The sequence below is a fragment of the Salmo trutta genome, chromosome 40 (assembly GCF_901001165.1).
Source record: "Salmo trutta chromosome 40, fSalTru1.1, whole genome shotgun sequence".
In the NCBI taxonomy this organism is placed as follows: Eukaryota; Metazoa; Chordata; class Actinopteri; order Salmoniformes; family Salmonidae; genus Salmo; species Salmo trutta.
In genome coordinates this window covers 13324350-13345665 of record NC_042996.1, presented here as the reverse complement: position 1 = coordinate 13345665, position 21316 = coordinate 13324350, and the positions used below count along the sequence as shown (strand labels likewise).

Below are 21316 nucleotides of genomic sequence, written 5' to 3'. Positions count from 1 at the left end.
GAACTCAAACTATTACTATGCGGTTAAAGTATAGATTCTCTGCTTTTATTTGAGGGTAGTTGTGTACATACTGGTTTCACCATTTAGAAATGACAACACTTTTTATACATGGTCCCCCCATTTTAGGGGAACAAAAGTATTGGGACATATTCACTTATATGTGTATTAGAGTAGTAAAAAGTTGAGTATTTGGTCCCATATTCCAAGCACACAATGACTACATCACTGTAACTCTACTCATTTGTTAGGTCCATTTGCTGTTTGTTTTGGTTGCGTTTGACCAAATATAAATGTACCAAATATAAATTAATTTGTAAATAATGTATTGTGTCATTTTGGAGTCACTTATAAAAGAATAGAATAGGTTTTTAAAAACTTTTACATTAATGTTGATGCTACCATTATGACAGATAATCCTGAATGAATCGTGAATAAGGATGACTGAGATAGTGAGACACACAAAATATCGTAACCCCCCCCGCAAACAAAATGCTAACCTACCATTATTGTAATAGTGAGAGGTTAGCATGTCTTGGAGGCATGATATTTGTGCATCTGAAATATTCATTGTGATGTATGACAACAGATTATTACTATTTTAAATGTATTTATTTTACTGGCCATTTAGATTTTCAGGTTAAAACTCAGTCTGTCATTGACAGGAGAGATGATCAGAGGGGCAGAGTTTTCACCACCATCATTAAGACATGGATTGAAGTATGGATATAGTTTCTCAGTGAAGGTGCAGCCAGTGAAAGAGTAGATATGAGACCTGGTCTCCACATCATAAAAGGAGACCTGCCCCTCCTCATAATCCACAAACACCCCCACCTTCTGGGGCTTCTCTCTCAGGAAGAGCAGGACACTGGGGCTAGAAAGAGCCTTGTACTGTTCTCCATTCCTCAGCCAGACAGTCCAGTATCCATCCTCAGGGCTCAGTGTGATCTTCCCCTTCCTGTTAATGGACTCTCTGGCCACTCCTAACTCCCACTTAGTCTTCCCCTTGACCGTCACCTCATAGTAGAATCTACCTGAAGAGAAACCCTCCTTTCCTAAGACATTTACACTTTTATCAGACCTCTTTGGGGTATTAGGACGATTTGTCCGTGTGTCTCCATGTCTCACTTGTTTCCCATCTTCAGAAAGGATGACATTGGGATGTGCTGTATCAGGATCCAGAGTCACATCCACTGCATACTGCAGTATTCTTTTCAATTTGACTTCAGGCAGCTTCTCCATCTCTTTATTCAGTGTCTCCTCCAGCTGAGATACAGCTCTCCTCACAGTCCCCACACACATATCACTGTGAACACTGATCTCAGACCAGTCCTTGGTGTGTGGAGGGGTGCAGAGGGATGGACAGCTATGTAGGAGGTGGAGGTGGTCCTCAGTGTGTGAGAGCTGCTCCAGTTCAGTGCTTCTCCTCTGTAGCTCAGTGATTTCCTGCTCCAGCTCTTTAATGATCCCTTCAGCCTGCCTCTCTGCTGCTTTCTGCTTCTCCTCAATCACCTCAATGAGCTCAGCCTGGCTTCTCTCAATGGAGCGAACCAGATCAGTGAAGACCCGTACACTGTCTGATATCTCTCTCTCTGCTTCTCTCTTGCAGAGATCTACTGAGTGTTTGATCTCCTGAACCTTCTTCAGTCTCTCCTGGATCATCTGCTGCACTTCTGCCTCAGTCTTCCCCAGTTTAGCCTTCCTCTCTCCATACTCTTCCTCTAGAGGGACAGTGTCATGAGTCATGTGGTCTGTTTTCAAGCACAAGACACAAAGACAAGTCTGGTCAGTCCTACAGAACAGCTCTAGAGGTCTGTCATGTTTCTTACACATCCTGTCTTCCAGGTTCTCCACAGGGTTGATCAGCTTGTGTCTCTTTAAGGCTGGGACTCTCTGATGAGGCTCCAGGTGAGTCTCACAGTAAGAGGTCAGACACACCAGACAGGACTTCAGGGCCTTGAGCTTCATCCCAGTGCAGATGTCACAGGATAATTCTACAATTATGTCAGGGCATTGGTGTGGGCTGCTGGTAGTTTTAACTTCAACTGTCTGTCTGAACTGAGCAGCCATCTCAGAAATGAAAGTATTGACAAACAGATCTGGTCTCTTATCTAATGTTTTTTTACACATTGGACACTGGCACAGGTCACTGGTATCCCAGTATCCACTGATACAGGCCTTACAGAAGTTGTGTCCACATGGAATAGAGACAGGCTTAGTGAACACATCCAGACAGATAGAGCACAGGAACTGCTCTTCAGACAGGAGACTGCTGGAGGAGGCCATATCTAGACAGAGACCAAAGGTGAAACCATAAAACATTTGGAATCAGTCAGTTCGTGATATATTCAGCTTTAGAGTTGTCGACATTGTCTAATGGGATGATATTAACTAATATTGATACAACATAGATAAAAGTCCTATAAATAGGATGAAAAGTGTAACATGCGTAGAATCTGCATCAATAAAAAAGGAAACCTACACGGTAAACACAGTAAAGCTTATCTTCAACTTCACTTTCCACGTCAATCTCTCTACTCACCTGTATGTTTTCGTGGATGATATCTCTGTCCTTCCTGTTTGTTGTGTCAAAGGCTAGGAGAGTCAGAGTATAGTCTGAACGTATTGCTGTTTAATAGACGTCTGATGTGCTGGATAGTTTGGTCTGGTACACAATATACTGTGTCTCTTTACTTTAGTTTCCGTTCAACAAAGTGACGTTAATTATGCTCCTCCTCACCAGATACTGCTGTGTGATTCTCTTCCTGGAACAGTTAACCCTTTACATGGCTCAACTTTAACTGATCATTTTAATTGTCATACTGATTAAAACAGTATTGAATAAACCAGGACTAAAGTCAATACAGCTTTCACATTACTCTTCCTAGAATCACAATGTTTCAATCACTGCAGTCAACACACACACACACACTGTGTAGAGGACTGAGGGCAGTCTGTCTCTGAACCTCGCTGCTCTCCACTCCCACAGCCAGCATTCATAGGCCACGCAGGCACCCCCTCCTCTCTTCCCTCTCTCTCTGTATTATAGAACCAGGAACCACCTGTAACTCCCCCTCCTCTCTTCCCTCTCTCTCTGTATTATAGAACCATGAACCACCTGTAACTCCCCCTCCTCTCTTCCCTCTCTCTCTGTATTATAGAATCAGGAACCACCTGTAACTCCCCCTCCTCTCTTCCCTCTCTCTCTGTATTATAGAACCAGGAACCACCTGTAACTCCCCCTCCTCTCTTCCCTCTCTCTCTGTATTATAGAACCAGGAACCACCTGTAACTCCCCCTCCTCTCTTCCCTCTCTCTCTGTATTATAGAACCAGGAAGCACCTGTAACTCCCCCTCCTCTCTTCCCTCTCTCTCTGTATTATAGAACCAGGAAGCACCTGTAACTCCCCCTCCTCTCTTCCCTCTCTCTCTGTATTATAGAACCAGGAACCACCTGTAACTCCCCCTCCTCTCTTCCCTCTCTCTCTGTATTATAGAACCAGGAACCACCTGTAACTCCCCCTCCTCTCTTCCCTCTCTCTCTGTATTATAGAACCAGGAAGTACCTGATATGAACACTGCTCTGTGGCCACACACACTATAAACCCTGACAAGGTTACTGTTTTATGGGGTAAAATCACATTTTCCACAGAGGGCAGACCAGGCGGTATGAGTTTTCCATGATGCCATTTATGAGGAGCAAGACCAGACAGAGAGCTGCCTGAAACCCTCTTACAGAGAAACAGTGTAACAAGGCTTCAGGTCAGTGAAATCGCATGAGAGGGCAGAGAGAAAAAGATGGGAGAGTGGGAAGAAAAGAGGAGAGTGATTGGAGAGAGGGAGAGGGGAGGAGAGGGAGAGGGTGCTCTGTTGAAAGGGTGCAATGTCTATGGCAGCAGCACAACACAGGAAGTTTCCACTGTCTCTGACCAAACAACACAGATGCATTCTGTATACACACACCAGCATAGCCACGCACCAGAACAGTGGTGCTGGCACACACACACACACACACACACACACACACACACACACACACACACACACACACACACACACACACACACACACACACACACACACACACACACACACACACACACACACACACACACACACACACACACACACACATACAAACACACAATAAGTGAGGTGACACTAAAAACACAACCTGCATGGCGGATTTAGATAAGAGGAGTGTGAGATATAAAATACCTCCACTATCCCATCTCTCTCTACGTCAAGAAAATGTTGCAGTTATAAAGCAAATTTGCTGCAATTCTACTCATTTGAATATGGGTAGATTTCTTTGGGGTGCAGTTTTACAGCTAATCTCCTGCAATTCTACACAAAAATGTTAGCTGACATGAGTTAATTGAGTGACTGTCAGTGACTAACGAAAAAAAAAATCTAAACAAATTGTAACCAAATTTGGAAATTGCACCTTGTGTATTCTACTAGTCCAACAGTAAGTTGAGCCCCTGAGTGAAATGAATGATCTATGGTTCGGATAAAAGGATTGACAGTCCATGATGTCAGCATCACCATAACTTGAAGCTATAGGCTACATTGTGGTTTACTAGACATAAATTGTTTACAAACAATGGAGTAAACCAATATAGTATTATGAGGTTATCAATGATATTATTCAATAATCAATGGATATAGAGCAGGGCTCTCTGTAAGTTTTAACTCCAACCCTGTTCCTGGAGAGCTACCGTCATGTAGGTTTTAACTCCAACCCTGTTCCTGGAGAGCTACCGTCATGTAGATTTTCACTCCAACCCTGTTCCTGGAGAGCTAGCGTCATGTAGGTTTTAACTCCAACCCTGTTCCTGGAGAGCTACCGTCATGTAGGTTTTCACTCCAACCCTGTTCCTGGAGAGCTACCGTCATATAGGTTTTCACTCCAACCCTGTTCCTGGAGAGCTACCGTCATGTAGGTTTTCACTCCAACCCTGTTCCTGGAGAGCTACCGTCCTGTAGGTTTTAACTCCAACCCTGTTCCTGGAGAGCTACCGTCATGTAGGTTTTAACTCCAACCCTGTTCCTGGAGAGCTACTGTCATATAGGTTTTCACTCCAACCCTGTTCCTGGAGAGCTACCGTCATATAGGTTTTAACTCCAACCCTGTTCCTGGAGAGCTACCGTCATGTAGGTTTTCACTCCAACCCTGTTCCTGGAGAGCTACCGTCATGTAGGTTTTAACTCCAACCCTGTTCCTGGAGAGCTACCGTTATGTAGGTTTTCACTCCAACCCTGTTCCTGGAGAGCTACCGTCATGTAGGTTTTAACTCAAACCCTGTTCCTGTAGAGCTACTGTCATGTAGGTTTTAACTCCAACCCTGTTCCTGGAGAGCTACCGTCATGTAGGTTTTCACTCCAACCCTGTTCCTGGAGAGCTACTGTCATGTAGGTTTTCACTCCAACCCTGTTCCTGGAGAGCTACCGTCATGTAGGTTTTCACTCCAACCCTGTTCCTGGAGAGCTACCGTCATGTAGGTTTACAGTCCAACCCTGTTCCTTTAGAGCTACCGTCATGTAGGTTTTCACTCCAACACTGTTCCTGTAGAGCTACCGTCATGTAGGTTTTAACTCCAACCCTGTTCCTGGAGAGCTACCGTCATGTAGGTTTTCACTCCAACCCTGTTCCTGGAGAGCTACCGTCATGTAGGTTTTAACTCCAACCCTGTTCCTGGAGAGCTACCGTCATGTAGGTTTTAACTCCAACCCTGTTCCTGGAGAGCTACCGTCATGTAGGTTTTCACTCCAACCCTGTTCCTGGAGAGCTACCGTCATGTAGGTTTACAGTCCAACCCTGTTCCTGGAGAGCTACCGTCATGTAGGTTTTACAGTCCAACCCTGTTCCTGGAGAGCTACCGTTATGTAGGTTTTCACTCCAACCCTGTTCCTGGTGAGCTACCGTCATGTAGGTTTACAGTCCAACCCTGTTCCTGGAGAGCTACCGTCATGTAGGTTTACAGTCCAACCCTGTTCCTGGAGAGCTACCGTCATGTAGGTTTACAGTCCAACCCTGTTCCTGGAGAGCTACCGTCATGTAGGTTTACAGTCCAACCCTGTTCCTTTAGAGCTACCGTCATGTAGGTTTTCACTCCAACCCTGTTCTTGTAGAGCTACCGTCATGTAGGTTTTCACTCCAACCCTGTTCCTGGAGAGCTACCGTCATGTAGGTTTTAACTCCAACCCTGTTCCTGGAGAGCTACCGTCATGTAGGTTTTAACTCCAACCCTGTTCCTGGAGAGCTACCGTCATGTAGGTTTTAACTCCAACCCTGTTCCTGGAGAGCTACCGTCATGTAGGTTTTCGCTCCAACCCTGTTCCTGGAGAGCTACCGTCATGTAGGTTTTAACTCCAACCCTGTTCCTGGAGAGCTACCGTCATGTAGGTTTTCACTCCAACCCTGTTTCTGGAGAGCTACCGTCATGTAGGTTTTCACTCCAACCCTGTTCCTGGAGAGCTACCGTCATGTAGGTTTTCACTCCAACACTAATCCAGAGCAACTGATTCTAATAATTACCTGGTTGATAAACTGAATGAGTTTAGTTACAACTGGGGATGAAATGAAAACCTACAGGAGGGTAGCTCACCAGGAACAAGGTTGGAGAGCCCGGATATAGATAATTAATCACAATTTTCAAACACAATTGTGGCCCTTTAGATTATTGCTTTTAATGCACTCTTGATAATCTGCAACAATTGCCACCTTCTCATGGATATTGTTAAAAAGAGAGGTTGAGAGATGTCCCACCAAAATATTGGTGAGAAAGATACTTTATGCTAAGGGCATTGCACTAGTGTTTAACCAAAGGATGACAAATTGAACAGCAGATACAACAGGAGAAACTGTAAACATGATAAAGTGCCATCTGTGCCACCACTCACTCTTTGTGGATCAGTGCTTTCTGTTTGTGATGTCAAAAGAGACCCAAGACCAGAGACGTAGACTTCTGCAGTTATTTATTTAGTTTGAAAGATAAATGTCTTTCCATGTTAGTTTCACTGTTGAGGGAAAGTTTGTTTGTTTCACCATCAAAGTGACATTAAAATCATCCTCCTTGATTTTCTTCTTCTTCTATACACATTACAATTCAATATCTTTTTCAGGTGGAAAGCACACACTTTCTGCTCCTCAGACACACAAAACCCCTAAATAAACCAATTTCTTGTTATTTTCACTTCAAAACAGATCTCCCAGGTATCTCGATCAATCAAGAACCCTCACTGACTAAAGAACAGTCAGAACTAGGCTTGGATTTACTAGACTCCATGACCACTTTACTTCTTGTTTCCCTTTTTGTTTACCACTGTAATCCATTCCTTTTGACTCATCACTTGACGCTCCATCAGCTTTAAAAAACTGCCATGTGCTTTAATCTACCTGGAATAGAGTTAAAGGACAATTCCACCACTTTTCAACCTCATTTTCATTGTCTCCAGCACAATACCAGTGTCAACATACACTACATGTCCTCACATGCTTATATGGAGTTGGTCCCCCCTTTGCTGCTATAACAGCCTCCACTCTTCTGGGAAGGATTTCCACTAGACGGTGGAACATTGCTGCGGGGACTTGCTTCCATTCAGCCACAAGAGCATTAGTGAGGTTGGACACTGATGTTGGGTTAAAAAGTTCTACACGGTGACATCAAAGTTAAAACATTTTTTCAAACACTATGAGATTCGCAGTGACGTGGGGAGCAAGACAATACCCTCCCTCTGGCTAGAAACTCATTTCAGGTTTTGCAGGTTTTTAAAAACGTTTAATCCTACCCTGTGATGTCACAGAGGAGCATTTGTTGTTCCTTTCTTCTTATCTTTTTAACCACAGATCATAAAAACACACCGTTTTCACATAATATTATGTAGACACTGGTTTGGTGCTGATATGATGAATATGAGGTTGAAAAGTGGCAGAATTGCTCTTTAACCCTTTACATGGCTGAACTCTTTCTCTCTCTGGTGCTTATTTACATCTGTTTCAAGTTTGGATTGATGTCATGGCATTGGTTTAATGTCAACAATCAGATGTCCTGTCATATTTCTCTGTCTCTCTTTCATTCCTCTTCATTCATTCATTATATTACTCTATTCTTAATGAATGTGCAGACAGGAAGACAGACAAGGTGCCATAACAGGTGACTATTTGTAAAGAGTGAAAATTGATCTTTGATAATTGTGGTGATGAGGGGGGATGTTGCGGTGACCATATTACTGCCACACCGGTGGTCACGAGTCATGGAGGAAGTCAAATTCCACACGACCGTTTAGTCATGGTAATTAGGCTTCTAGAAGCTCTGATGCTGCTGATGGTCATTAGTAGCCTGCCAAACTTGCTAACTGCCTGGTACTCAGCACTCTATTGTTCCTCTAATTACTCTGACATCAATGCAAACGTATTTGAAAATCTAATCAAACACTTCATGAGGGCCCATGAGCTCATGTTTGCGCAACATTTCTATAGGCTATGCAATTGCTCAAGAAAACAAAGTGATGGCCTCTACTGAAAAGATCAGCTTTCTATAGGTTAGGCCTACTATATTTATTTCTCAACTTTCCTAATATGCTGGCTGGCATGAAAATAAACCACGGGAAAAGCGTCCTCCGTTCGCTATTTAAGTGCATAGATGACATGTATTTTTTTCCGCTGCCCCTGTTTTGATACAGATGCATGATAATGGTCCATTCTAAATTAAAAGAAATTTAACACATATATTATTTAGTATATGTAAAGACAAGATTAAATCAAGAATAGTCTGATGGGTGACAATATTATCACTTGTGAATTATATATTATCACTTGTGAATGATGCTCAACATAAGAAACAATGCCTTTTTTTTGACTTTTTCGAATCATAGTCGCACACCTCATGTAGGTTTGTATAACAACTAAAGTAGCCAAATAACTTAAAATTAAGCATATTAATCTACTTTACAAGGGGTGTAGAGCCTAACTGGCATACATGAGCAGCACATGAGTTTCAAGTTTGAGGAATATCATTTTCACCATAAAAATGCACCACAGAATAGGTCAACTTTTGTACTACAGGGATAGTAGATTGACATAGGCTAGTGCTTTTACTGTTCGTTAGACCTACTCATCATGTTGGCTGACGAAACGTAAATGTGGACAGTTCTTCCAATATCTTCAATACAGTATGCACCTCAGAATTGGATAAGGACACGCACAGTTTCTTCCCTGATATCTCTGTCTTTACTTGTAGCCTGTGAGAAAGACCTGATCACGTGATGGAGAGCCATGTGAGTGAGAGGTGCTTCGGTGCGGGCAGCATTTAGGAAGAAGGGCTGCAAAAGGCATACATTTTTTTAGGGTGCATTATGGCCACACAAAGGGGATGCCACCGAAAAATTTGTGCTTCTCAAATTGTGAATGAGAGACTGATATAGTGTGTACAGCCTGGACAAAAAAACAAGCAGAGCTCATGCCTTTCAAGCGACTTTTTTCAAATCATCATTAGAGTCGCATCATGCAGCCTTACAATGTATTACAAATCAAAACATATAGTCCAACGTTTGTATCACAACTAAAGTTACATTAATAACTCTAAATTAAGCATATAGCAATACCTATTTCTTTGTTAACCGCTCAACACAGAATAGCCGCATGTGTGCACTTCCTCAAATCGTTTGGAGAAAATATCCTTTTTATTTTATTCAGCTTTGTTCAATTCTATTCTTCATACTATAAAATAACGCCATGGAATTCTAAGCAAATCTTGTCTGCTAAATGAACTAGCTGTCACGATCTGACCAGTAAAGGGGTTATTTGTTATTATAGTTTGGTCAGGACGTGGCAGGGGGTATTTGTTTTATATGGTTTTGAGTGTGTGTTTATGTAGAGGGGCATTTGATTTATGTATTCCAGGGTTTTTGGTTTAGTTCTATGTTGTATAGTTCTATGTCTGTTCTAGGGTATTTAGATCTATGTTTAGGTAATTGGGATTGGGGCCTTCAATTGGAGGCAGCTGGTTATCGTTGCCTCTGATTGAAGGTCCTATAATTAGGAGTATGTTTGTTTTGGGAATTGTGAGAGGTTGTTCTTAGCACGCTGTATTTAGCCTGCAAGACTGTTAGTTCGGTTGTTTCTTGTTTTGTTTATTTAAGTGGTCACAAATAAAAGTTAAGATGAGCACTCGACCCGCTGCGCCTTGGTCCATTTACTACTACGACCGTGACACTAGCGTAGCTCACAGACATTTAGAATAGCCAGATCAGGACCTAACATAAGGACAAGTCAGAGTATGCTATTCTGTTCTTCTGAAATAGACTACATTTTCATCATATCATGCTTCTTCAGACCTGTCTAAAATAAATAATGGATTTATTGTGAAGGTGTAGGCTATATTACATGGATTTATTAGACTTTTTAAAATGTAGATGTTTCAAAGGTCTTCATCACATCATGTGTGGAAGCCAGGAGATGCTCAATGTGTTTATGTTAATTAACAGTCAATTGCGGTGAGACCGACAGTTATTTTTGTGACAATCACCGGCTGGAAAAATTTCATGACCACCACAGCCCTAGTGATGAGACAGCAAAACCACAAAATAAACAGACCATTTCCATATTATATTAACATCAGACACCTCAGCTTACTCCACTATTCCAAACTGATGTCATAGCCGTCACTATTGTTAACATCTGGGAGAGCAGGACAACTAGAAATAATACAGATTTGGTCAATATTCAATACATGAGCAAAAAAACATATTGCTTATAATATCTCACGATCAGAACTTCCACAGAAATGTAAATCTCAGATATGAATCATACCTTGTTATGAGCCTGGAGAGATGTTTTAATATCTTACAATGCTGCTGCATACTGTAGGCTACTCATCATGTCTAACTGATATGATGATGATGATGATAACAAACTACAACCACGTCAGTATTCATATTACAGTGAAATGTTCTCTCTGATGTAGGACAACAGATGATAAAATATACATATTTTAGTAGATTTTCAGGTTAAAACTCATTCTGTCTGATTGACAGGAGTGATGATCAGAGGGACAGAGCTTTTATCACAATCATTAATGCCAGGGTAAAAGAATGGATAGACTTTCTCTGTGAAGGTGCAGCCAGTGAAAGAGTAGATATGAGACCTGGACTCCATCTCTCTCAGGGAGAGGGGGAAAAAGGACTCAGAAAGAGCCTCATACCCATCTCCATTCCTCAGCCACCGAGTCCAGTATCCATTCTCAGGCCTTAGTTTGATATACCCCTTCCTGTTGATGGACTCTCTAGCCCCACCTAAAGCCCAGTCAGTTTTCCCTTTGACCGTCACCTCATAGTAGAATCTACCTGAGGAGAAGCCCTCCTTTCCCAGGATACAGGGACAGGTAGAAAACCTAACTGGCTTGTCTGGGAGATCCTGTTCTGTATCTCCACGTCTCACTTGTTTCCCATCCTCAGACATGATGAGGTAGGGATGTGCTGTATCTGGGTTCAGAGTCACATCCACTGCATACTGCTGAATCCTCTTCAGTTTGACATCAGGAAGCTTCTCCATCTCTTTATTCAGTGTCTCCTCCAGCTGAGATACAGCTCTCCTCACAGTCCCCACACACAGATCACTGTGAACACTGATCTCAGACCAGTCCTTGGTGTGTAGAGGGGTGCAGAGGGATGGACAGCTCTGGAGGAGGTGGAGGTGGTCCTCAGTGTGTGAGAGCTGCTCCAGTTCAGTGCTTCTCCTCTGTAGCTCAGTGATTTCCTGCTCCAGCTCTTTAATGATCCCCTCAGCCTGCCTCTCTGCTGCTTTCGGCTTCTCCTCAATCACCTCAATGAGCTCAGCCTGGCTTCTCTCAATGGAGCGAACCAGATCAGTGAAGACCTGTACACTGTCTGATATCTCTCTCTCTGCTTCTCTCTTGCTGAGATCTACTGAATGTTTGATCTCCTGAACCTTCTTCAGTCTCTCCTGGATCATCTGCTGCACTTCTGCCTCAGTCTTCTCCAGTTGAGCCTTCCTCTCTCCATACTCTTCCTCTAGAGGGACAGTGTCATGAGTCTTGTGGTCTGTTTTCAAGCACAAGACACAAAGACAAGTCTGGTCAGTCCTACAGAACAGCTCCAGGAGTCTCTCGTGCTTCTTACACCTCCTGTCTTCCAGGTTCTCCACAGGGTTGTGTCTCTCAGCTTGTGTCTATTTTAAAACATTTAATTTTTATTTAACTAGGCAAGTCAGTTAAGAACAAATTCTTATTTACAATGACGACCTAGAAACAATGGGTTAACTGCCTTGTTCAGGGACAAAACAACAGATTTTTACCATGTCAGCTCTGGGATTCAATCTAGCAACCTTTCGGTTACTGGCCCAACACTCCAACCACTAGGCTACCTGCCACCCGCCTCTTTAAGGCTGCAACTCTCTGATGAGGCTCCAGGTGAGTCTCACCGTAAGAGGTCAGACACACCAGACAGGACTTGAGGGCCTTGAGCTTCATCCCAGTGCAGAAGTCACAGGGGATGTCTAGGGGTTGAGCAGGGCATTGTTCTGGACTGCTGGTAGCTTTCACTTGAACGGACTTCCTGAATTGAGCAACCATCTCAGAAATGAATGTATTGATGCGAAGCTCAGGCCTCCTGTAGAATGTCTCCTTACACATTGGACACTGGCACAGGTCACTGGTATCCCAGTATCCACTGATACAGGCCTTACAGAAGTTGTGTCCACATGGAATAGAGACAGGCTCAGTGAACACATCCAGACAGATAGAGCACAGGAACTGCTCTTCAGACAGGAGACTGCTGGAGGAGGCCATATCTAGACAGAGACCAAAGGTGAAACCATATGATTTATAGTTTTTTATCATTTAATCTTTAGAGTCATGGCTTTATTGGATAATACTAATCAATCTTAAAGCATGGTTTTACCTTTAAGTGTGACATTGTAGCCTACACTCACCATGAGATAATTGTGGGCCTTCAACATTTTCAATAACTTTTCAGTATTAGACCTTTTTCCGCTCTTTACGAACTGCATCAAGATGGACATTAATAATATGGAAGTTTAGCGATATCCCACTACTAGAAGATTTGTGACAAATTCGTATTGTCATCGCGCCTGTGTTTAGAAAAGTAAAATGTCGCCCTAAATATTTGAACCAAATGATGACAAGTTTTAACATAGGTCTACTGCAGATACAACAGGAGTAAACAGAAACACGATAGTGTCAACTGTCCTCTGTATTCGTGAATCTGTTTGTGGTGTCAAAAGAGGCGAAGTCTACAGTAGAGATTTGTTTAGTTTGAAAAACTTTGCAAGCTAAATGCCTTTCAAGTTTAGTTTCACTCTCGATATATTTTTGTTTCATTACAACAAAGTGACCTTACAATGCTCCTCCCCACCCAATACTGCCATGTGATTTATCTTCCTGGAACAGAGTTAACCCCTTACATGGCTAAGCTCTCTTTCTCTCCGGTGCTAAATTACAATTGTTTCGTCTGGTTTTAATTTATGGCATAATGGGTTTAATGTCAAGAGTCAGATGCATTATTTACTGACTTCATATTTATTTATCTCTCTCTTTCATACACTAGTTATCTCCTTTATATTCACAATGAATGTCATTCATGTTTTTACAAGTGCAGACAGACAAGGTGCCATAACAGGTGCCTTTATTTGTTAAAAGGTCCAATGCTGCCGTTTTCATCTCAATATCAAATTATTTCTGGGTAACAATTAAGTGCCGCACTGAGATTATTTTCAATTACAATGGTCAAAAAGAAACAAAAATAGCTTTTTAGCAAAGGGCAATTCTCAAGTAAGAATTTTTGATAGGAATGTCTGGGAGTGGTCTGAGTGGGGGAAACTGAAAACTAGCTGTTATTGGCAGAGAGGTTTGGAACTCTGTCTTATTGGTCAATTAACTCATTTACCGCCTGTTGATGTCACCTGGCAGGCAAAACAGGCTGACATTTCAGACTGTCTTTTCAAACAGCTCACACTAAAAGTGTATTAATCATTTTCACAGTATTATTCCAACCTCAGTGGGGAAATATATATAAAACACAAGAAAATCTCGTTTTTGACTGCACTGGGCCTTTAAGCAGGACAATTTCTATTTGATCATTGTGGTGATGAGACAGCAAAACCACAAAATTAACAGACCATTTTACACACAACCATATCATCAGGTAGATTTTCCTTTTTTACAAAAAGTATATCCAATTCAATCACATTTTGCAGACACTCTTATCCAGAGCAACTTGTGAGTGAATACATTTTCAGTACTGGTCCCCCATGGGAATTGAACCCACAACCTTGGCGTTGCAAGTGCCATGTCTAACCAACTGAGCCACACGGGACCATTTATTAGTACAATTACATCAACTACCACAAACTGTACATTTCCATATGATATCAACCACAGACCCCATAGCATACTGCAACTGTTCCAAGCTGATTCTATAGACATCACTATTGTAAAACATTTGGGACAGTATTAGATAGAATGACAATTTTATCACTATTCAAATGCATTTTATTTCCTAAAAATCCAGAATTTTACTCCATGCACAGTCTTCATTATAGCTAGTCAGGATCAACAGAGATATACAGTGCAAACAATAACTAGCTACAAACACGCAACATGTAGTGCTGATATGATGTAACAATAAAAACCTCATCTGAAATGTAACTCCCAGATGTAAAGTCATACTTTATAAGTGATATTGTGCAGTGTTGACTGTGTTTGTTGTGTCTGTTTTGTTTGTTAATATTAATTTTTTTGTTGTGAAAATTGTATCACAAAAAATACTTTACTATGAGCACAGAGATATTTGGTAATATCTTACATTGCTGCTGGATACTCATCATGAATGTTAATGATTAATTCTAAATTGACAAATGTGACTGGTCCGTTAGATTTTCAATTGAAAACTCACTCTGTCTGATTGACAGGAGAGATGGTCAGAGGGGTAGAGTTTTCACCACCGTCATTATTGCCAGGGTAAAAGTATGGATAGACTTTCTCAGTGAAGGTGCAGCCAGTGAAAGAGTAGATATGAGACCTGGCCTCCACATCATAAAAGGAGACCTGCCCCTCCTCATAATCCACAAACACCCCCACCTTCTGGGGCTTCTCTCTCAGGGAGAGCAGGACACTGGGGCTAGAAAGAGCCTTGTACTGTTCTCCATTCCTCAGCCAGACAGTCCAGTATCCATCCTCAGGGCTCAGTGTGATATCCCCCTTCCTGGTGATAGACTCTCTGGCTACTCCTAAATCCCAGTTAGTCTTCCCCTTGACCGTCACCTCATAGTAGAATCTACCTGAGGAGAAGCCCTCCTTTCCCAGGATACAGGGACAGGTAGAAAACCTAACTGGCTTGTCTGGGAGATGTTGTTTTGTGTTTCCATGTCTCACTTGTTTCCCATCCTCAGACAGGACGAGAGAGGGATGTGCTGTATCAGGGTCCAGAGTCACATCCACTGCATACTGCTGAATCCTCTTCAGTTTGACTTCAGGCAGCTTCTCCATCTCTTTATTCAGTGTCTCCTCCAGCTGAGATACAGCTCTCCTAACAGTCCCCACACATATCACTGTAAACACTGATCTCAGACCAGTCCTTGGTGGGTGGAGGGGTGCAGAGGGATGGACAGCTCTGTAGGAGGTGGAGGTGGTCCTCAGTGTGTGAGAGCTGCTCCAGTTCAGTGCTTCTCCTCTGTAGCTCAGTGATTTCCTGCTCCAGCTCTTTAATGATCCCTTCAGCCGGCCTCTCTGCTGCTTTCTGCTTCTCCTCAATCACCTCAATGAGCTCAGCCTGGCTTCTCTCAATGGAGCGAACCAGATCAGTGAAGACCTGTACACTGTCTGATATCTCTCTCTCTGCCTCTCTCTCTTGCTGAGATCTACTGAGTGTTGGATCTCCTGAACCTTCTGCAGTCTCTCCTGGATCATCTGCTGCTCTTCTGCCTCAGTCTTCCCCAGTTTAGCCTTCCTCTCTCCACACTCTTCCTCTAGAGGGACAGCGTCATGAGTCTTGTGGTCTGACTCAGTACAGAATTGACACACACAAGTCTGGTCAGTCCTACAGAACAGCTCCAGGAGTCTCTCGTGCTTCTTACACATCCTGTCTTCCAGGTTCTCCACAGGGTTGATCAGCTTGTGTCTCTTTAAGGCTGGGACTCTCTGATGAGGCTCCAGGTGAGTCTCACAGTAAGAGGTCTGACACACCAGACAGGACTTCAGGGCCTTGAGCTTCATCCCTGCAGATGTCACAGGATAATTCTACAATTATGTCAGGGCATTGGTGTGGGCTGCTGGTAGCTTTCACTTGAACTGCCTTCCTGAACTGAGCAGCCATCTCAGAAATGAAAGTATTGATGCGAAGCTCAGGCCTCCTGTAGAATTTCTCCTTACACATTGGACACTGGCACAGGTCACTGGTATCCCAGTATCCACTGATACAGGCCTTACAGAAGTTGTGCCCACATGGAATAGAGACAGGCTCAGTGAACACATCCAGACAGATAGAGCACAGGAACTGCTCTTCAGACAGGAGACTGCTGGAGGAGGCCATATCTAGACAGAGACCAAAGGTGAAACCATAAAACATTTGGAATCAGTCAGCTCTTGATAGATTCAGCTTTAGAGTGGTCAATATTGTCTTACATGATATTAACAAATCTTGATACATGATGTTACAACATAGATACATCTTATAACTATAGGATAAAAAGTGTAACATACAGTAGAATCTGGACAAATAAGTCAATCTACACGGTAAACACAGTAAAGCTTATCTTCGATTTAAGTTTCCACGTCAATCTCTCTACTCACCTGTATGTTTTCGTGGATGATATCTCTGTCCTTCCTGTTTGTTGTGTCAAAGGCTAGGAGAGTCAGAGTATAGTCTGAACGTATTGCTGTTTAATAGACGTCTGATGTGCTGGATAGTTTGGTCCCGTACACAATATACTGTGTCTCTACTTTAGTTTCAGTTCAGCAAAGTGACGTTAATTATGCTCCTCCTCACCAGATACTGCTGTGTGATTCTCTTCCTGGAACAGTTAACCCTTTACATGGCTCAACTTTAACTGATCATTTTAATTGTCATACTGATTAAAACAGTATTGAATAAACCAGGACTAAAGTCAATACAGCTTACACATTACTCTTCCAAGAAGCACAATGTTTCAATCACTGCAGTCAACACACACACACACCGTGTAGAGGACTGAGGGCAGTCTGTCTCTGACCCCTGCTGCTCTCCACTCCCACAGCCAGCATTCATAGGCCACGCAGAAACCAATCACACTAACATACACGCATACACACATGCACATACACACCTGCACCACAGCACCAGCTCCATTCAGACTGCCAGGAGAAAACACAATACATTCTGGAGGAAGAATCTCGTTTTCATACTAATCTCACCTGTAATTCCCCCTCTCTTCCCTCTCTCTCTGTATTATAGAACCAGGAACCACCTGTAACTCCCCCTCCTCTCTTCCCTCTCTCTCTGTATTATAGAACCAGGAACCACCTGTAACTCCCCCTCCTCTCTTCCCTCTCTCTCTGTATTATAGAACCAGGAACCAGCTGTAACTCTCCCTCCTCTCTTCCCTCTCTCTCTGTATTATAGAACCAGGAACAACCTGTAACTCCCCCTACTCTCTTCCCTCTCTCTCTGTATTATAGAACCAGGAACCACCTGTAACTCCCCCTCCTCTCTTCCCTCTCTCTCTGTATTATAGAACCAGGAACCACCTGTAACTCCCCCTCCTCTCTTCCCTCTCTCTCTGTATTATAGAACCAGGAACCAGCTGTAACTCTCCCTCCTCTCTTCCCTCTCTCTCTGTATTATAGAACCAGGAACAACCTGTAACTCCCCCTACTCTCTTCCCTCTCTCTCTGTATTATAGAACCAGGAACCACCTGTAACTCCCCCTCCTCTCTTCCCTCTCTCTCTGTATTATAGAACCAGGAACCACCTGTAACTCCCCCTCCTCTCTTCCCTCTCTCTCTGTATTATAGAACCAGGAACCACCTGTAACTCCCCCTCCTCTCTTCCCTCTCTCTCTGTATTATAGAACCAGGAACCACCTGTAACTCCCCCTCCTCTCTTCCCTCTCTCTCTGTATTATAGAACCAGGAACCACCTGTAACTCCCCCTCCTCTCTTCCCTCTCTCTCTGTATTATAGAACCAGGAACCACCTGTAACTCCCCCTCCTCTCTTCCCTCTCTCTCTGTATTATACAACCAGGAACCACCTCTAACTCCCCCTCCTCTCTTCCCTCTCTCTCTGTATTATAGAACCAGGAACCACCTCTAACTCCCCCTCCTCTCTTCCCTCTCTCTCTGTATTATAGAACCAGGAACCACCTGTAACTCCCCCTCCTCTCTTCCCTCTCTCTCTCTGTATTATAGAACCAGGAACCACCTGTAACTCCCCCTCCTCTCTTCCCTCTCTCTCTGTATTATAGAACCAGGAACCACCTGTAACTCCCCCTCCTCTCTTCCCTCTCTCTGTATTATAGAACCAGGAACCACCTGTAACTCCCCCTCCTCTCTTCCCTCTCTCTCTGTATTATAGAACCAGGAACCACCTGTAACTCCCCCTCCTCTCTTCCCTCTCTCTCTGTATTATAGAACCAGGAACCACCTGATATGAACACTGCTCTGTGGCCACACACACTATAAACCCTGACAAGGTTACTGTTTTATGGGGTAAAATCATATTTTCCACAGAGGGCAGACCAGGCGGTATGAGTTTTCCATGATGCCATTTATGAGGAGCAAGACCAGACAGAGAGCTGCCTGAAACCCTCTTACAGAGAAACAGTGTAACAAGGCTTCAGGTCAGTGAAATCCCATGAGAGGGCAGAGAGAAAAAGATGGGAGAGTGGGAAGAAAAGAGGAGAGTGATTGGAGAGAGGGAAGAAGAGAGTGAGAGTAGAGAGGGAGAGGGGAGGAGAGGGTGCTCTGTTGAAAGGGAGCAATGTCTATGGCAGCAGCACAACACAGGAAGTTTCCACTGTCTCTGACCAAACAACACAGATACATACTGTATACACACACCAGCATAGCCACGCAGCAGCACAGTGGCGCTGGCACACACACACACACACACACACACACACACACACACACACACACACACACACACACACACACACACACACACACACACACACACACACACACACACACACACACACACACACACACAGACTAAGTGAGGTGACACTAAAACCACAACCTGCATGGCGGATTTAGATAAGAGGAGTGTGAGATATAAAATACCTCCACTATCCCATCTCTCTCTACGTCAAGAAAATGTTGCAGTTATAAAGCAAATTTGCTGCAATTCTACTCATTTTAATATGGGTAGATTTCTTTGGGGTGCAGTTTTACAGCTAATCCCCTGCAATTCTACACAAAAATGTTAGCTGACATGAGTTAATTGAGTGACTGTCAGTGACAAAAAAAAAAAAAATCTAAACAAATTGTAACCAAATTTGGAAATTGCACCTTGTGTATTCTACTAGTCCAACAGTAAGTTGAGCCCCTGAGTGAAATGAATGATCTATGGTTCGGATAAAAGGATTGACAGTCCATGATGTCAGCATCACCATAATTTGAAGCTATAGGCTACATTCTGGTTTACTAGAAATAAATTGTTTACAAACAATGGAGTAAAACAATATAGTATTATGAGGTTATCAATGATGTTATTTACATTTACATTTAAGTCATTTAGCAGATGCTCTTATCCAGAGCGACTTACAAATTGGTGCATTCACCTTATGAAATCCAGTGGAACAACCACTTTACAATAGTACATCTAGATCTTTTAAGGGGGGGGGTTAGAAGGATTACTTTATCCTATCCCAGGTATTCCCCACCTCTTTAAGGAATACCTGGGATAGGATAAAGTAATCCTTCTAACCCCCCCCCCCCCTTAAAAGATCTAGATGCACTATTGTAAAGTGGTTGTTCCACTGGATATCATAAGGTGAATGCACCAATTTGTAAGTCGCTCTGGATAAGAGCGTCTGCTAAATGACTTAAATGTAAATGTAAATGATATTATTCAATAATCAATGGATATAGAGCAGGGCTCTCTGTAAGTTTTACCTCCAACCCTGTTCCTGGAGAGCTACCGTCATGTAGGTTTTAACTCCAACCCTGTTCCTGGAGAGCTACCGTCATGTAGGTTTTCACTCCAACCCTGTTCCTGGAGAGCTACCGTCATGTAGGTTTTAACTCCAACCCTGTTCCTGGAGAGTTACCGTCATGTAGGTTTTCACTCCAACCCTGTTCCTGGAGAGCTACCGTCATGTAGGTTTTCACTCCAACCCTGTTCCTGGAGAGCTACCGTCATGTAGGTTTTCACTCCAACCCTGTTCCTGGAGAGCGACCGTCATGTAGGTTTTCGCTCCAACCCTGTTGCTGGAGAGCTACCGTCATGTAGGTTGTCGCTCCAACCCTGTTCCTGGAGAGCTACCGTCATGTAGGTTTTCGCTCCAACCCTGTTCCTGGAGAGCTACCGTCATGTAGGTTTTAACTCCAACCCTGTTCCTGGAGAGCTACCGTCATGTAGGTTTTCACTCCAACCCTGTTCATGGAGAGCTACCGTCATGTAGGTTTTTCACTTCAACCCTGTTTCTGGAGAGCTACCGTCATGTAGGTTTTCACTCCAACCCTGTTCCTGGAGAGCTACCGTCATGTAGGTTTTCACTCCAACCCTGTTCCTGGAGAACTACCGTCATGTAAGGTTTTCACTCCAACCCTGTTCCTGGAGAGCTACCGTCATGTAGGTTTTCACTCCAACCCTGTTCCTGGAAAGCTACTGTCATGTAGGTTTTCACTCCAACCCTGTTCCTGGAGAGCTACCGTCATGTAGGTTTTAACTCCAACCCTGTTCCTGGAGAGCTACTGTCATGTAGGTTTTAACTCCAACCCTGTTCCTGGAGAACTACCGTCATGTAGGTTTTCGCTCCAACACTAATCCAGAGCAACTGATTCTAATAATTAGCTGGTTGATAAACTGAATGAGTTTAGTTGCAACTGGGGCGTCCATCAACCACTCCATCCACCATACGGGTCAGTCGGCGTGCACCAACCACTCCATCCACCATACGGGTCAGTCGGCGTGCACCAACCACTCCATCCACCATACGGGTCAGTCGGCGTGCACCAACCACTCCATCCACCATACGGGTCAGTCGGCGTGCACCAACCACTCCATCCACCATACGGGTCAGTCAGCGTGTACCAACCACTCCATCCACTATACGGGTCAGTCGGCGTGTACCAA

At 43.4% G+C, this 21316-nt stretch overlaps 3 protein-coding genes and 1 pseudogene across 7 annotated transcripts in view; all 4 read right to left on the bottom strand.

The window, feature by feature from the left end:
- LOC115180019 (carbohydrate sulfotransferase 11) overlaps positions 1–21316 on the bottom strand; it is a 124111-nt gene that overhangs the window by 19146 nt on the left and 83649 nt on the right. The gene's annotated exons all lie outside the window — the stretch shown is intronic.
- On the bottom strand, positions 591–17293 carry LOC115180015 (E3 ubiquitin-protein ligase TRIM39-like). Of its 3 annotated transcripts, XM_029741871.1 has the most exons (3): positions 16830–17293; positions 16412–16571; positions 591–2125 (listed from the first exon to the last, which is right to left on the bottom strand). In XM_029741871.1, exons 2-3 carry the CDS (start codon positions 16567–16569, stop codon positions 625–627), a joined length of 1659 nt encoding a protein of 552 aa, XP_029597731.1. In that variant the 5' UTR covers positions 16570–16571; positions 16830–17293; the 3' UTR covers positions 591–624. The 3 variants fall into 3 exon arrangements, with proteins under 3 accessions (XP_029597731.1, XP_029597734.1, XP_029597733.1); XM_029741874.1 differs by lacking the exons at positions 16412–16571; positions 16830–17293 and adding an exon at positions 16005–16367 and having other exon boundaries at positions 591–1716; XM_029741873.1 differs by lacking the exons at positions 16412–16571; positions 16830–17293 and adding an exon at positions 2540–2979 and having other exon boundaries at positions 591–2285.
- Positions 10589–12875, bottom strand: LOC115180018 (E3 ubiquitin-protein ligase TRIM39-like). Of its 2 annotated transcripts, none has more exons than XM_029741882.1 (2): positions 12397–12875; positions 10589–12176 (listed from the first exon to the last, which is right to left on the bottom strand). In XM_029741882.1, exons 1-2 carry the CDS (start codon positions 12858–12860, stop codon positions 11018–11020), a joined length of 1623 nt encoding a protein of 540 aa, XP_029597742.1. In that variant the 5' UTR covers positions 12861–12875; the 3' UTR covers positions 10589–11017. The 2 variants fall into 2 exon arrangements, with proteins under 2 accessions (XP_029597742.1, XP_029597740.1); XM_029741880.1 differs by having other exon boundaries at positions 10589–12063; positions 12443–12875.
- On the bottom strand, positions 14514–15963 carry LOC115180550 (E3 ubiquitin-protein ligase TRIM39-like; annotated as a pseudogene).